The 18,764-nt window shown below is 38.8% G+C and overlaps 1 protein-coding gene across 4 annotated transcripts in view; it reads right to left on the bottom strand.

Moving 5' to 3' along the window:
- GALK2 (galactokinase 2) overlaps positions 1-18,764 on the bottom strand; it is a 218,289-nt gene that overhangs the window by 141,892 nt on the left and 57,633 nt on the right. For all 4 annotated transcript variants that reach the window (XM_011967310.1, XM_011967308.1, XM_011967309.1 and 1 more), the window contains exon 3: positions 6,114-6,237. In XM_011967310.1, coding sequence (XP_011822700.1) covers positions 6,114-6,237 — 124 coding nt within the window. The remainder of the gene's footprint in view (positions 1-6,113; positions 6,238-18,764) is intronic.

The raw sequence follows: 18,764 nt of genomic DNA, 5'->3' as shown, positions 1-18,764 counted from the left end.
CCCAAGTAACAAACCTGCACATGTAACCCCTGAATCTGAAATAAAAGTTGAAATTATTTTATTGAAAAAATACAAAGAATCAAGAAAATGGAAAGTTGATTATTTGAAAAGAAGAAAAAAATTAATGAACTGCTAGTCAGATTAACCATGAAAAAAAGTGAGAAGACCCAAATAAACAAAATCAGAATCCAAAAAGGAACATTACAACTGATACCATGGAAATATAAAAGCTTATCAGACACTGTTATGAATAACTGTACATACACAAACAAACCAGAAAACCTAAAGGAAATTGATAAATTCCTAAACACACAACATACCAAGATTAAATCAGGAAGAAACAAAAAACATAAACAGACTCGTGACAAGTACCAAGATTGAAATAGTAAAATGAAAAGGCTTCCAACAAAGAAAAGCCCAAGACTGGACAGCTTCACTGAAAAATTCTACCAAACTCACAAAGAACAAACACCAATCCTCTTCAAACAATTCCAATAAATTGAAGAGAAGGGAATTAACCTAGTCCCAAAAGGCAAGCATCACTCTGATACTAAAATCAGACAAAGGTGTAACAAAAACCAAAACTGCAGACCAAGATCCCTATTTATATATATGTAAAAATCTTCAACAAAATTGCAGCAAACTGAATCCAACAGAATATCAAAAATATAAAACACCATGATCAAGTGGGATTTATCCCAGGCATGCAAGGATTGTTCAAGAAACACAAATCACTAAATGTGACACATCACATCAGTAGAATAAAGGACAAAAACCATACAATCATCTCAATAGACATAGAGAAAGCATGTAATAAAATTCAATATCCTTTCACGATAAAAACTCTCAATTATCAGGCATAGAATAAATATACCACAACACAATAAAGATCTCATATGACAAACCCACAGCTAACATCATATTAAATAAAGAAAAGTTGAAGCCTTTCCTGTAAAACCTGGAACACAGCAAAGATGCCCAAAATCACTACTCCTAGTCAACATAATACTGGAAATCTTAGCCAGAGTAATCAGGCAAGAATGAAAATAGAAGGATCCAAGTTGAAAAGGAGGAAGTTACATTGTCCCATTTCATAGGTGACATGATTTTATATCCAGAAAAAGCTAAAGACTCTAAAAAAAAAACTCTGATAAACAAATTCAGTAAAGTTGCAGTATAAAAAATCAACATACAAAAATTTGCAGCATTTCAATACACCAATAATGAACTAGCTGAGAAACAAATTAGCCCAGAAATCCTGTTTACAATAGCTCCAAAACAAAAAACATCCTAAGAATAAATTTAACCAAGGAGATGAAAGATCTCTCAGGAAAACCAGAAAACACTGATGAATGAAATTGAAGAGGACACAAATGAAGACATCCCATGTTCATGGACTGAAAAAATTAATATTGTTAAAATGAACATACTGCCAAAGCAATCTGCAAATTGAATGCAATCCCTATGAAAATACTCCTGTCATTTTCACAAAAATAGAAAAAAATCCTAAAATATGTATAAAACCAAACAAAAAGAGCCCAAATAGCCAAAGCACTCCTGAGCAAAAAGAACAAAGCAAGAGGCATCACACTATCTGACCTCAAAATACATTACAAGGCTATAAAAACCAAAACAGCAAGGTATTGGTATCAAAACAGACACAAATACTAATGGGATAGAAGAGAGAACCCAAAAATACATCCATGTATGTACAGCAAATTCATTTTCTCTTTTTTTTTTTTTTTTTCTCTGAGACAGAGTTTTTTGCTCTTGTTGCCCAGGCTGGAGTTCAGTGGCGTGATCTTGGCTCACTGCAACCTCCGCCTCCTGGGTTCAAGCAATTATCCTGCCTCAGCCTCCTGAGTAGTTGGGATTATAGGCGCGCAACACCACACCCAGCTAATTTTTTGTATTTTTAATAGAGACAGGGTTTCATCATGTTGGCCAGGCTGGTCTTGAACTCCTGACCTCAGGTGATCTGCCCACCTCGGCCTCCCAAAGTGCAGGGATTACAGGCATGAGCCACCGCGCCTGGACAGCAAACTCATTTTCAACAAAGGTATCAAGAAAATACATTCAGGAAAGAAAACTCTCTTGAATAAATGGCGCTGGGAAAACTCAATACCCATACGCAGAAGAATGAATTGAACCCCTATTTCTCATCATATACAAAATTCAATCCAAGATAGGTTAAAGACTTAAACATAACACCTACAACTATAAAACAACTAGAAAGAAGTATAGGGGGAACACTTCAGGATATAGCCAAAGATTTCATGGCTAAGATCTCAAAAGTACAGAAAACAAAACAGAAATAAATAAATAAAACTGTTTTAAACTAAAAAGCTTCTGCCCACATAGGAAGCAATTAACAGAGTGGGGAGACAACCTGTTGAATGGAAGAAAATATTTGCAAACTATTCATCCAACAAGGAACTAATATCCAGAATACACAAGGAACTCAAAACACTCGATAGTAAAAACTAATAATAATCCCACTTAAAGGTGGACAAATGACATGAAGAGACATTTCTCCAAAGACATCCATACAAACGGCAGATAGGTATATGAAAAACTGCTTACCATCACTAATCATCAGCAAAATGGAAATCAAAACCACAATGAGACATCATCTTACCCAAGTTAGAATGACCATTACTAATAAGACAAAAGATAACAGATGCTGATAAGGACACAGAAAAAAGGGAACACTTACACACTGTTGGTGGGAATGTATATTAGTGCAGCCATTACAGAAAACAGTAGGGAGATTTCTCAGAGCACTAAAAACACAACTACCATATGATCCAGCAACCGTAACACTGCGTATTTATCCAAAGGAAAAGAAATCAGTATATCAGGAGGATACCTGCACTCCATGTTTATTCCAGTACCATTCACAATAGCAAAGACAGGGAATCAACCTAAGTGCCCAACAACAGATGAATAAATAAAGAAAATGTATATATATGCAATGGAATACTATTCAGCCATAAAAAAATAAAATAAAATCATGGCATTTGGAACAATGTTGATGGAATAAGCCAGGTACAGAAAAAACAAACATCAGATATTCTCACTCATATGTGGGAACTTAAAAAATTGATCTCATGAAGGAACAGGGTAGAATGATAGATAAAAGAGGCGAGGAAGGGTCAGTGAATGGGGGATAAAAAGAAGTTGGCAAATAGGTAAAAACATAAGGTTAGATAGAAGGAATAAGTTATAATGGTCTATAGCAGAGTAGGGTGACTGTAGTTAACAACCATGTATTGTATATTTCAAAATAGCTAGAAGAGAGGACCTGTAATGTCCCAATACAGAAATGACAGAGCAAGACTTTGTCTCAAAAAAAAGAGGCTTATATCTATAAGAAACTCAAAAATAGGAAAATGATTTGAAAAGACCCTTCAACAAAGAATACATCTAGGTAGCAAATAAGTAGATGAAAAGATGTTCAACATCATTAGTCAGAGAAATTTAAAAACTTGAAATATACTACTACACATTTAGGAGAAGAGCTAAAATTTAAAAACATGCTGGTAACACCACTGATGAAAGTGTAAAATTACACAACTTTGGCAAGCAGAAAATTTCTTTTTTTTTTTTTTTTTTTTTCTGAGACAGAGTCTCGCTCTGTCACCCTGGCTGGAGTGCAGTGGCGCAATCTTGGCTCACTGCAACCTCCACCTCCCAGGTTCAAGCAATTCTCCTTCCTCAGCCTCCTGAGTAGCTGGGATTACAGGTGCATGCCACAATGCCCAACTAAGCTTTTTGTATTTTTAGTGGAGACAGGCTTTCACCATGCTGCCAAGGGTGGTCTCGAACTCGCAGGCTCAAGCAATCCAACCACCTCGGCCTCCCAAAATGCTGGGATTACAGGCGTGAACCACTGTGCCCAGCCAGAAAATTTCTTTAAAAGGCTATATTAGTTCATTTTCATGCTGTTGATAAAGACATACCTGAGACTGAGCAATTTACAAAAGCAAGACCTTTAATGGACTTACAGTTCCACATGGCTGCAGGAGCCTCACAATCATAGCAGAAGGCAAGGAGGAGCAAGTCACGTCCTATATGGATGATGGCAGGCAAAAAGAGAGCTTGTGCAGGGAAACTTCCATTTTTAAAACCATCAGATCTCATGAGACTTATTCATTATCACAAGAACAGCATGGGAAAGACCCGCTCCCATGATTCAATTACCTCCCATCAGGCTCCTCCCAGGACACGTGGGAATTGTGGGAGTTAAAATTCAAGATTAGATTTGGGTGGGGACACCACCAAACCGTATCAAAGGCAAACCAGGATGGATGCAGTGGCTCAAACCTGTAATCCCAGCACTTTGGGAGGCTGACGCAAGTGGATCACTTGAGGTCAGTAGTTCAAGACCAGCCTGGTCAACATGGTGAAATCCCATCTCCACCAAAAAATACAAAAATTAGCCAGGTGTGATGGTATGTGCCTGTAGTCCCAGCTACTCAGGAGACTGAAGCGGGAGAATCTCTTGAACCCAGGAGGCAAAGGTTGAGTTGAGCTGAGATCACCCCACTACACTCCAGGCTAAGCAAGAGGGTGAGACCCTGTCTCAATAAATAAATAAATGGCAAACCAGACACTCCAGTCTTAGGTATTTACCCAACAGAAATGAAACATGTCCACACATACATTTGTACATAAATATTTGTAGCAGTATTATTCATACAGGCAAATACTGGCAATGATCTAAATGTCCGTTATTGGTAAATAGATAAACAAGATATACCTACACAATGAATGCTAAAACAAATGGACAATTCTAGGAGGCATACTACATGCTTCCTAGGGGTCCTAGCAGATTCAAGCCTCCTGCCTCTAGCAGGGACTATATATCCTGATAATTCACCTCTAATTGCCCAACTCATTCTTCATGCTCTTTCCTACTGCTCCTGGGACCATTTCTCAAATATACTACCTGCATCTAGGTCTGTCTCAGGATCTATTTTTGTGAAAAACAAAACTGAAACCACACATTCATTATTGTGGGAATGATTAAGTAAATTTTACTAAATCAAGATGACAAAATATTATGCACTGGTTTTTAAATGTTCGTAAACAATGACACAAAAATATGTTTGAGATAATGTGAGCTTTTCAAGGGTCCAAAATGCACACAAGATATATTATCAGACATGTGAAATGAAAAGGAAAAAAAGATCTCCTACAATAAGTTCCATATAAAAGTAAAAAACTTCTACATCTTGCACAAGCTGGTATAGAGTCTCATCAAAAATATTTTCTGAATAAATGAATGTTATTGCAGATAAACTAACCAATGAACAAGCCAAACATATAATATGCCAAACGTAAGCCAAAATCTTTTTCTGTATGATCAAGTCAAATCCATTATAATACATTAAAAGCAAGTAGAGTTTATCCTAGAAATGCAAAGGGCTCAACATTAAAAACTTCATCAGACTAATTCACCATATTTTTAAAAAACTGATCTTCAATACTAAATAGACATTTAATTAAATTCAATACCCATTAGTAAACTTTTTTAATCTTAGCAAACTAAGATTTTTTTTTTAAAGACTTTGTTAACTTGATAAAGCATATGTACTAGAAAGTTACCTTTATTAGGCATCAGACTCTGTTTTATATGCTAGGGCATTGAAGAAGAGAGGCAACAGTGCCTGAAGTCACATAGTTTACTGTCTACTGGGTGACACAGGTAAATAAACAGATAATAATAATACAGCATAGTAAGATGCTATGACAAGATACTTAGAAGCTGCCATAGTAACATAGGAAAACACACCTTACTTTGCTGGAGATAATTAGATCAATAGATGATAAGTACCTATCGCACAAGGACAGAGTTATTTATCTTTGTATCACCTGGTATCTAAGACTATGTCTATCACATGGTAAGTCTTTGGTAAATATCCCTTAAATTAATTGACAAATGAACAAAATGAACAAACAATAAATAATGGCCTTAGAATTTTTTTAATGTCAGGTACAAAATATCAACAAATTAAATGATTTGTTATAAATCTGATGTCTCCTAAAGAGTTCATTTGGGTACAAACAGAACCATACATACAGACAAATTAGCAATTTTAAATACTCACGGATACAAGGGATTTGTATTGGCCAGTTGGAGAGTATATGTTTTCACAGGTTCTACAGCTATTAGCACATCTTGTTCTATAGCCATAGGAAGAACAGAATATCCACAGTAATCTATATGCTCTCCTAGAAAAAAGAGAAAGCTTTTTTAATCATTGCTAATATATAAAACAAAAGCACCTCAAGAAAGTTTACATACAGGAAAAAACTGATCATGAGCCAGGTTTTAACAGTAAATAAAAATAAAAGAAAGCAGAGCAAGATGGCCAAATAGAACCCTTCCATGATCTTACACCAAATTGAACAACTATCTATGCAATAAACACCTTCATAAGAACCCAGAAAATTCAGGTGAGTACCTGAAAATCACAGTACCTGGTTTTCACATAACATCAGGGATAGAGGAATTGAAGAGCACAGGAAAGACAGTCTTGCATTGCCTACAGGATCCCTCCCAGTATGGAGAGAGAAAAACTGTTTGGGGGAGGGAGGGTGAAGTGAGTGTGGGTCTTTGCACTGGAACTCAGTGCTGCCATGTTACAGCAAAACACAAAACAGAGAAGAATTCTGCTAGCACCCAAAGAGGGAGCATTTAGATCAGCCCTGGGCAAGACAGAATTCTCAGTCTCAGCAGGAAGAACCTGAGTCCCAACTGACCTCACCTCTGGCTAACTAAAGTGGCCTCGTGCCCAGAATAAGCTTAATTGGCTGTCAGGCCACAAGTACTGCAGTCCTCAGGCAAGCTGTGGTGCTGCGCTGGACTTGGAGGCAGTAGACTTGGGATGTGTGACCAAGTGTGACACCAGCTGTGGCAGCCAGGGGAGTGGCTGGATCACATTGCACCCAACTCCAGGAAGTACAGCTTTGGGAGAGACTCCTTTAGCTTAAGGAAAGAAGTGGGAAGAGTATAGAAGACTGTCTTGCAATTTGGGTACCAGGTCAGCCAAAGTAAAGCACCAAGGAGATTCCTGAAGCTATCAATTCCAGGACTTAGTTCCTGAAGGGGATTTCTAGACCCACCCTCATTCAAAGGGAATCCACTGCCCTGAAGAGAAGGACCCAGTCTTGGCAGGATTCACCTGATCACTAAAGAGCCCTTGGGCCTTGAATAAACATCAGCAGTAACCAGGCAAGATCCAGTATTGTACAGGCTTCAGGTATGACCCAGCACAGTGCCAGTTGTGGAAGCCACAGAAGTGCTCTAGGCAGCCCAGCAGAGAGACTACTTCTGATTGGAAGGAGTAAAGGGAAGACATCAAGAGGACTTTGCCTGACAACCCAAGGAATTCTCCTTTACCTTACCCAAACTCATCAAGGCAGCGCCTCTAGATGTCAGCAAGAACTGCATTATTCCTGGGCTTAGAGCACCTCCTTTAGCCCGTAAGGACCACATTCTTAGAGCACAACACTCAACCCCATTTGAATACATGAAAAGTCTTCTCAAGAATGAAGGGTACAAACAAATCCAGACTACACAGACAAATAAATACCTAATTTGTCAATGCCCATAAGTGATGAATGTCCACAAGCATCAAGAGTATCCAGGAAAACATGACCTCATTAAATGAACTACAGAAGACACCAGTGACCAATCCCGGAAAGACGAAGATATATGTCCTTTCAGACAGAGAATTCAAAAGAGCTGTCTTGAGGAAGCTCAACAAACTTAAAAGATAACACAGGGAAGAAATTCATTATTCTACCAGAGAAATTTAACAAAGAGATTAAAATCGTTTTTGAAATTTCAAACAGAAGTTCTGCAGCTGAAAAATTCAACTGACAAACTCAAAAATGTCTCAGTCTCTCAACAGTAGAATCGATCAAGAAAAAGAAAAAATTAGTGAACCTGAAGACAGGCTATATAAAAATACACAGTCAGAGGAGAGAAAAGAAAAACAATTTAAAAAGAATGAAGCTTTTCTACAAGATCTAGAAAATAGCCTCAAAGGGGCAAATCTAAGAGTTAATGGCTTTAAAGAGGATGTAGAGATAGAGAGGTAGGGTAGGAAGTTTATTCAGTGAAATACTGATAGAAAACTTTCAAAACCTAGGAAAAGATATGAATATTAAGGTATTAGAAGATCACACAACACCAAAAGGATTCAACCCAAATAAGACTAACTGAATTAATATATTAATCAAACTGTCAAAGGTCGAGGATAAAGAAAGTATCCTAAAAGCAGAAAAAGAAAAGAAGCAAAGAACATATAAAGAACATACAAAGCAAAGAACATATATAAAGAACATATAAAGAACAATATGTCTGGCAGGAGACAACTCAGCAGGGAACTTAGAGGCCCAGAGAGAGGCAGATGACATAGTCAAAGTGTTTAAGAAAAACAACTTTTGAACTAGAATATTATTTCCAATAAAACTATCCTTCAAACATGAAAGAGAAATACTCTCCCAGACAAATACAGCTGAGGGGTTTCATCAACACCAAACCTGTCTTGCAAAAAATGCTACAGAGAGTTCTTCAATCTGAAAGAAAAGCACATTAATGTAAAAAATATATATCACATGGTGGTATAGAACTCAGTGGTAGTGGTAAATGAACAGATGAATACAGAATAACACTGTAACTATAGTGTTAAAACACTCATATATTAGTAGGAAGATTAAAAGACAAACCTATCAAAAATAGTAACTGAAACAGCTTTCTGAGCATAAAAAGATATAAATAGAGACAATCAAAAGTGACAAAGCAGCCGGGCACGGTGGCTCAAGCCTGTAATCCCAGCACTTTGGGAGGCCAAGTCAGGCAGATCACGAGGTCAGGAGATCGAGACTATCCTGGCTAACATGGTGAAACTCCATCTCTACTAAAAGTACAAAAAAAAAAAAAAAAAAAGTCGGGCGTGGTGGTGGGTGCCTGTAGTCCTAGCTACTTGGAAGGCTGAGGCAGGAGAATCACTTGAACCTGGGAGGCGGGGATTGCAGTGAGCCGAGATCACGCTACTGTACTCCAGCCTGGGTGACAGAGTGAGACTCCGTCTCAAAAAAAAAAAAAAAGAAGTGACAAAGTGAAGAAATGGGGTGAAGGTGTAGTTTTGGGTTTTTTGTTTGTTTTCTTTTTGCTTATTTATTTTTTTATTTTCATTGTAGTCAGAGTTAAGCTGTCATCTGCTTGAAATAATTGGTTATAAGATGTTATTTGCAAGCCTCACAGTAATCACAAAACAAAAACCTATATCGGATACAAAAAAAAGTTGGATTTTTTTGGGTTTTTTTTTTGAGACGGAGTCTCACTCTGTCGCCCAGGCTGGAGTGCAGTCGCGCAATCTCGGCTCACTGCAAGCTCCACCTTCCAGGTTCACACCATTCTCTGGCCTCAGCCTCCCGAGTAGGTGGGACTACAGGAGCCTACCACCTCACCTCGCTAAATTTTTTTTGTATTTTTTAGTACAGATGGGGTTTCACCGTGTTAGCCAGGACGGTCTCAATCTTCTGACCTCGTGATCTGCCCACCTCTGCCTTCCAAAGTGCTGGGATTACAGGCGTGGGGCAATGCACCCGGCCCAAAAAAAGTTTTAAATAATAAATTAAAACCTGTCAGAAAAAGTCACTTTTATACAAAGGAAGACGAGAAGAAAGGAAGAAAGAGAGAACCAACAAAACAACCAGAAAATAAATAACAAAATGGCACTAGTAAGCCTGTACCTTATAACATTGAATATAAATGGACTAAATTTCCAATAAAAGACAAAGTGGATGAATGGATTAAAAAAACAAAAACAATACGCTAACTTCATCTATAAAGATACGCAGACCAAAAAGAAGAAAAAAAAGAAAAAAAAAAGAAAAAGATATTGCGGAACACACACCAGGGCCAACTGTGGGGTGGAGGGGAAGGGGAGGGAGAGCATTAGGACACATAGCTAACACACACGGGGCTGAAAACCTAGATGATGCATTGACAGGTGCAGCAAACCACCATGGCACACGTATACCTATGTATCAAACCTATACATTTCTGCACTTATATCCCGGAACATAAAGTAAAATTTTTTAAAAAAGAAAAAGATAATCCATGCAAATGAAAACCAAATGAGAACAAGAGTAGTTATGCATAAATAAACAGGATTCAAGACAAAAACTATAAAAAGAGACAAAGGTCATTATATAATATCAAAGGAGTCAATTCAGCAACAGGATATAACAATTGTAAATATATATGCACCCAATGCTGGAGCACTCAGCTATATAAAACAAATATTATTAAAATTAAAAAGAAGGATAGATGCCTATACAATAATAACTGGGGACTTCAAAACCTCACTTTCAGCCCTGGGGTATTCATCCAGGAGAAAATCAACAAAGAAACATCAGACTTAAACTGCTCTATAGAACAAATGGATATTTATAAAACATTTCATCCAACAGCCCCAGAATACACATTCTTCTCATCAGTGCCCGGCATATTCTCCAGGATAGATCATAAGTTAGACCACAAAACAAGTCTCAAAAAGTTCAAAAAAATTAAAATAACATCGAGTATCTTCTCTGATCATAATGAAATAAAACTAGAGATCAATATGAAGAAAAACTTTGGAAACTAAGCAAACACATGGAAAGTAAAAATATGTTCCTGATTGACCAGTTTGCCAATGAAAAAATGAGGAAATTTTTAAATTTCATGAAACATGTGGGAGTGAAAACACAATAGACCAAAATCTCCATAACACAGAAAGAGCAGTACAAAAAAGGACATTTAAAACAATAAATACCTATATCAAAAAGGTAGAAATATGTCAAATAAGCAACCTAAAGATGCATCTTAACAAATAAGGAAGACAAAAGCAAATGAAATGCACAATTGGTAGAGGAAAAGAAAGAACTCAGATCAGAGCAAAAAATTAGTAAAATTGAAATTTAAAAATACAAAAAAAAATCAATGAAATTAAAAACTGGTGTTTTGCAAACATAAACTAAATCAAAAAACCTTTAGTCACACTAAGAAAAAAAGAGTCCAGGCACAGAGGCTCACACCTGTAATCTCAGCACTTTGGGAGGCCAAGGTGGGTGGATCACAAGGCCAGGTATTCGAGACCAGCCTGGCCAACGTGTTGAAACCCCATCTGTACTAAAAATACAAAAATTAGCTGGGCGTGGTGGTGGGCACTTGTAATCCCAGCTACTCAGGAGGCTGAGGCAGGACAATCACTTGAACCCAGGAGGCAGAAGTTGCAGTGAGTTGAGACAGCTCCACTGCACTCCGGCCTAGGCAAGAGAGTGAGACTCTGTCTCAAACAAAAAAGAAAAAGAAAAAAATAAAGAAGATTCAAATAGAGAATTTTTTTAAAGATATTATAACTGATAGCAGAGACTGAAGGCATCATTAGAGACTATCATGAGCAACTATATACCAACAAATTAGAAAACCAAGAAGAAAGGGATCAATGCCTAGACCCATATGATATGGCTTGGATCTGTGTCCCCACCCAAATCTCATGTTGAAATGTAATACCAAATGCTGGAAGTGAAGCCTGGTGGGTATCGATTGAATCATGGAGGTGGTTTCTAATGGCTTAACCCAGTCTCCTGCGTGTGGCTCTCATGATAGAGTTCTCACAAGATCTGATTGTTTAAAAGAGTATAGCACTTTCCCTCCCTCTCATCCTCCTGCTCCAGCCATGTAAGGTGTGCCTCCTTCCCCTTTGCCTTCCACTATGCTTGTAAGTTTCCTGAGGCTTTCCCAGCCATGCTTCCTGTACAGCCTGCAAAGTTGTGAGCCAATTAAACCTCTTTTCTTTATAAACTATCCAGTCTCAGATACTTCTTTATAGCAGTGCAAGAGCAGACCAATACAGAAAATTGGTATCAGAAGTAGGGCATTGCTATAAAGATAACTGAAAATGTGAAAGCACCTTTGGAACTAGGTAAAGTGGCAGAGGTTGGAACAGTTCAGAGGGCTCAGAAAAAAACACAGGAAGATGAGGAAAAGTTTGGAACTTCCAAGAAACTGGTTGAATGGTTGTGTCCAAAATGCTGATAATAATATGAACAATGAAGTCCCAGCTAAAGAGGTCTCAGATGAAAATACAAAACTTATTGAGAACTAGAGTAAAGGTCACTTTTGTTATGCTTTAGCAAAGAGTCTGGAGGCACTGTGCCCCTGCTCTAGGGACCTATGGAACTTTGAACTTGAGAGTGATGATTTAGGTTATCTGGTGAAAAAAATTTCTAAGCAGCAAAGCATTCAAGATGTAGTATAGCTGCTTCTAACAACCTATGCTCTTATTCTTGAGCAAAGAAATGACCTGAAACTGGAATTTCTATTTAAAAGGGAAGCAGAGTGAACAAGTTTGAAATACTTGAAGCCCAGCCATGTGGTAGAAATGAAAAGGCCTTTTTTTTTTTTTTTTTACTGTAGCTAACTTTGGGAAACCCCGTCTCTAGTAAGAATACAAAAATTGGCCAGGCATGGTGGCATGTGCCTGTAATCCCAGCTACTCAGGAGGCTGAGGCACAAGAATCACTTGAGTCCAGGAGGTGCAGGTTGCAGTGAGCCAAGATTGTGCCACTACACTCCAGCCTGGGCAACAGGGCAAGACTCCATCTCAAAAGTTAAAAAAAAATAAAATAGGCCAGGCGCGGTGGTTCACACCTGTAATCCTAACTCTCTGGGAGGCCGAGGCGGGTGAATCACCTGAGATCAGGAGTTCACAACCAGTCTGGCCAACATGATGAAACCCCATCTTTAGTAAAAATACAAAAAATTAGCCAAGCATGGTGGCAGGTGCCTGTAATCCCAGCTACTTGGGAGGCTGAGGCAGGAGAATCACTTGAATCTGGGAGGCAGATATTGCAGTGAGCTGAGATCGCACCATTGCACTCCAGCTTGGGCAATAAGAGCGAAACTCTGTCTCAAAAAATAATAAAAATAAAATAAAATAAAATAAACGCTCAGCCACTAAAAAAAAGGTAGAAATTTTGCATATAAACAACCTAATGGTACACCTCTAGCAAAAACAATCCAAATCCAAAATTAGTAGAAGGAAAGAAATAATAAATATCAGAGCAGAAGTAAATTTGAGACAAAAATTAATGAAATGAAAAGGTAAACATAATAGCAAATCTTTAGCTAGACTGAGAAAAAGAGAACATACAAATAAATAAAACAAAAAAACAGAAAAGGAGACATTACAAGTGACAACACAAAATACAAAGGATCATTAAAGTCTATTGTGAACAACTATTATGCCAACAAATTGAAAAACCTAAACGACATGCATAAGTTCCTGGACACAGAAAACCTATGAAGATTGAACCAGGTAGAAATAGAAAACGTGAACACACCAATAACAAGTAACAAGATTGAAGCAATAATAAAAAGTCTCCCAACAAAGAAATGCTCAGGACCACAGGGCTTCACCCATGAATTCTACCAAATCTTTAAAGAAGAACTAACACCACTTCTTTTCAGACTTGCAAAAAAATTGACAGGCAGGGAATTCTTTGAAACTATTCTATGAGGCCAGCATTACTCTGATACCAAAACTGAACAAGGACACAACAGAAAAAAGGAAACTACAGGACAATATCTCAGTTGAACATATAATCAAAAATCCTCAATAAAATGTTGGCAAAATGAACCCAAGAGCCCATAAAAAGATTATATGCCATGATCAAGTGGGATTAATCCTAGAGATGCAAGGAAGGGGTTCAACATACACAAATCCAAAAATACGATATATCACATCAACAGAATGAAGGAAAAAAATATATAATCTTTACAATCAATTCAGAAAAAGCATTTGATAAAATTCAACATGTCTTCATGATAAAAACTTTTAACATATTAGGTACAGAAGGCACGTGTCTCAATATACAATAAAGGCCATATATGACAAACCCATAGCTAACGTCATACCAAATGAGGAAAAATGGAAAGCTTTTTGTATAAGCACTAGAACAAGACAAGCATACCCAATTTCACCACTCATATTCAAAATAGTACTGGAAGTCTGAGTCAGAGCAACCAGGCAAGAGAAAAATATAAAGGGCATCCAAATCGGAAAGGAGAAAGTCAGATGGTCTCTATTTGTACACAACATGATCTAATGTAGAAAAACCTAAAGACCACAAAAAGCTTTTACAGCTGATAAATTCAGTAAAGTCGCAAGATACAAAATCAGTATAAAAAATAGCTAGTGTCTCATTGGATGTAAATGGCCCAAATGCTCCATTTAAAAGACAGAGAACCACAAAAAGGATAAGGACTAACCAACCAACTGTCTGCTGCCTTCAGGAGACTCACCTAACACATAAGGACTCCCAGAAACTTAAAGTAAAGGGGTGGAAAAGGGCATTTCATGCAAATGGACACCAAAGTGAGCAGGGGTATCTCGTCTTATATCAGACAAAACAAACTTTAAAGCAAGAGCAGTTAAAAGAGACAAAGAGGGACATTATACAATGGTAAAAAGGCTTTGTGTAACAGGAAAATATCACAATCCTAAAGATATATGCACCTAACACTAGAGCTCCCAAATTTATAAAACAATTACCAACAGACCTAAGAAATGAGATTGACAGTAACATAATAAGAGTGGGGGACTTCAATACTCCACTGACAGCACTAGACAGGTCATCAAGACAGAAAGTCAACAAAGAAACAATGGATTTAAACTATACCTTGGAACAAATGGACTTAACACATATATACAGAACATTTCATCCAACAACTAGAGAAAACACATCTTATTCAACAGGGCATGGAACTGTCTCCAAGATAGATCATGTGATAGGCCACAAAAGATGCCTCAATAAATTGAAATTATATCAAGCACTCTCTCAGACTACAATGAAATAAAACCGGAAATCAACTACAAAAGGAACCTTCAAAACCATGCAAACACATGGAAATTAAATAACCTGCTCCTGAATGAGCATTGGGTCAAAAACAAGATCAAGATGGAAATCTAAAAATTCTTTGAATGGAATGATAATAATGACACAACCTATCAAAACCTCTGGGATACAGCTAGGACAGTGCTAAGAAGAAAGTTCATAGCCCTAAACACCTACATCAAAAAATCTGAAAGAGCACAGACAATCTAAGGTCACATCTCAACAAACTAAAGAAACAAGACCAAACCAAACGCAAACTCAGCAGAAGAAAGGAAATAACCAAGATCAGAGCAGAACTAAATGAAATTGAAACAAACAAAAATACAAAAGGTAAATGAAACAAAAAGGTGGTTCTTTGAAAGATAAAATTGGGCCAGCGTGGTGGCTCTCACCTATAATCCCAGCACTTTGGGAGTCTCAGGCGGGTAGATCACCTGAGGTCGGGAGTTCAAGACCAGCCTGACCTACATGGAGAAACCTCGTCTCTACTAAATGTACAAAAATTATCTGGGCATGGTGGTGGGCGCCTGTAATCCTAGCTACTCAGGAGGCTGAGGCAGGAGAAGCTTGAACCAGGTGGCGGACATTGCAGTGAGCTGAGATCGCACCACTGCACTCCAGCCTTGATGACAAGAGCGAGACTCCATCTCAAAAAACAAAACAAAATAAAAGGTAAAATTGATAGACCATTAGCAAGATTAACCCAAGAAAAGAAGAGAGAAAATCCAAATAACCCCGCTAAGAAACAAAAGAGGAGATATTACAGTTGACACCACTGAAATACAAAAGATCATTCAAGGCTATTATGAACACCTTTATGCAAATAAACTAGAAAACCTAGAGGAGATGGATAAATTCCTGGAAAAATACAACCCTCCTAGCTTAAATCGGAAGAATTAGATACCCTGAACAGACCAATAACAAGCAGTGAGATTGAAATGATAATTTTAAAAATACCAACAAAAAAAATACAGGACCAGACAGATTCACAGCAGAACTCCATCAGATATTCAAAGAAGAATGGGGACCAATCCTGTTGACACCATTCCACAAGATAGAGAAAGAAGGAACCTTTCCTAATTCATTCTATGAAGCCAGCATCACCCTAATATCAAAACCAGGGAAGGACATAACCAAGAAAGAGAACTACAGCTCGATATCGTTGATGAACATAGACGCTAAAATCCTTAACGAAATCCTACCTAACCAAATCTAACAACATATCAAAAAGTTAATCTACCACGATCAAGTGGGTTTCATATCAGGGATGCAGGGATGGTTTAACATACACAAGTCTGTACATGTGATACTCCACATAAACAGAATTAAAAACAAAAATCACATGATCATCTCAACAGATGCAGAAAAAGCATTCAACAAAATCTAGCAAGCTTTATGATTAAAACTCTCAGCAAAATTGGCACAAAAGGGACATACCTTAATGTAATAAAAGCCATCTATGACAGATCCATAACCAACATAATACTGAATGAGGAAAAGTTGAAAGCATTCCCTCTGAGAACTGCAACAAGACTAAGATGCCTACTCTCACCACTCCTTTTCAACATGGTACTGGAAGTCCTAGCCAGAGCAATCAGACAAGAAAAAGAAATATACAGCATCCAAATTAGTAAAGAGGAAGTCAAACTGTCACTGTTTGTTGACAATATGATCATTTACTTTGAAAACCCCATAGACTCCTTCAGAAAGCTCCTAGAACTGATAAAAGAATTCAGCAAAGTTTCCAGATACAAGATTACAATTACAGATACAAGATTAAGATTCCAGAAACAAGCTATACAAATATAGCTCTTCTGTATACCAACAGTGAACAAACAGAGAATCAAATCAAGAATTCAACCCCTTTTGGCTGGGCACAGTGGCTCATGCCTGTAATCCTAGCACTTTGGGAGGCGGAGGGGGGCAGATCATGAGGTCAGGAAATCAAGACCATCCTGGCTAACATGGTGAAATCCCGTCTCTACTAAAAATACAAAAAAATGAGCTGAGCGTGGTGGCAGGCGCCTGTGGTCCCAGCTACTTGGGAAGCTGAGGCAGGAGAATGGCATGAACCCGGGAGGTGGAGCTTGCAGTGAGCTGAGATCACGCCACTGCACTCCAGCCTGGGCGACAGAGTGAGACTCCATCTCAAAAAAAAAAAAAAAAGGAAGAATTCAATCTCTTTTATAATAGTTGCAAAGGGGGCGGTTCCAACATGGCCAAATAGGAACACCTCCAGCCTCCAGCTCCCAGCGTGAGCGACACAGAAGATGGGTGATTTCTGCATTTCCAACTGAGGTACCGGGTTCATCTCACTGGGGCGTGTTGGACAGTGGGTGCAGGACAGTGGGTGCAGCCCACCGAGTGAGAGCCAAAGCCAGGCGAGGCATCGCCTCACCTGGGAAGTGCAAGGGGTAAGGGAATTCCCTTTCCCAGCCAAGGGAAACCGTGACACACAACACCTGGAAAACCAGGTCACTCCCACCCTAATACTGCGTTTTACCAAGGGTCTTAGCAAATGGCATACCGGGAGATTATATCCCATGCCTGGCTTGGAGGGTCCCACGCACACAGGGCCTCCTTCATTGCTAACACGGCAGTCTGAGATCTAATTGCCAGGTGGGAGCGAGGCTGGGGGAGGGGCACCTACCAGTGTTGTGTCTTGGGTAGGTAAACAAAGCAGCCAGGAAGCTCGAACTGGGTGGAGCCCACCACAGCTCAAGGAGGCCTGCCTGCCTCTGTAGACTCCACCTCTGGGGACAGGGCATAGCCAAACAAAAGGCAGCAGAAACTTCTGCAGATTTAAATGTCCCTGTCTGACAGCTTTGAAGAGAGTAGTGGTTCTCCCAGCAGAGTTTCAGATCTGAGAATGGACAGACAGCCAGCTCAAGTGGGTCCCTGACCCCCGAGTAGCCTAACTGGGGGACATCCCCCAGTAGGGGCAGACTGACACCTCACACCTCACACGGCCGGTACCCCTCTGAGACAAAGCTTCCAGAGGAATGATCAGGCGGCAACATTTGCTGTTCAGCAATATTCACTCTTCTGCAGCCTGTGCTGCTGATACCCAGGCAAACAGGCTCCAGGGTAGACCTCGAGCAAACTCCAACAGACCTGCAGCTGAGGGTCCTGACTGTTAGAAGGAAAACTAACAAACAGAAAGGACATCCACACCAAAACCACATCTGTACATCACCATCATCAAAGACCAAAGGTAGATAAAACCACAAAGATGGGGAAAAAACAGAGCACAAAAGCTGAAAATTCTAAAAATCAGAGAGCCTCCCCCCTCCAAAGGAATGCAGCTCCTCGCCAGCAACGAAACAAAGCTGGATGGAGAATGACTTTAACGAGTTGAGAGAAGAAGGCTTCAGACGATCAAACTTCTCCGAGGTAAAGGAGGAAGTCTGAACCATCACAAAGTAGCTAAAAAAAACTTGAAAAAAGATTATACAAATGGCTAACTAGAATAACCAATGTAGAGAAGTCTTTAAATGACCTGACAGAGCTGAAAACCATGACACGAGAACTACATGACAAATGCACAAGCTTCGGTAACCAACTTGACCAACTGGAAGAAAGGGTATCAGTGATTGAAGATCAAATGACTGAAACGAAACGAGAAGAGAAGTTTAGAGAAAAAAGAGTAAAAAGAAATGAACAAAGCCTCCAACAAATATGGGACTATGTGAAAAGACCATATCTACGTCTGATTGGGGTACCTGAAAGTGATGGGGAGAATGGAACCAAGTTGGAAAACACTCTGCAGGATATTATCCAGGAGAACTTCCCCAACCTAG

Source organism: Mandrillus leucophaeus, unplaced genomic scaffold, assembly GCF_000951045.1.
Source record: "Mandrillus leucophaeus isolate KB7577 unplaced genomic scaffold, Mleu.le_1.0 Scaffold798, whole genome shotgun sequence".
Taxonomy (NCBI): domain Eukaryota; kingdom Metazoa; phylum Chordata; class Mammalia; order Primates; family Cercopithecidae; genus Mandrillus; species Mandrillus leucophaeus.
Note: the sequence above shows the minus strand (reverse complement) of the source record. Positions and strands in the feature narration are given on the sequence as shown.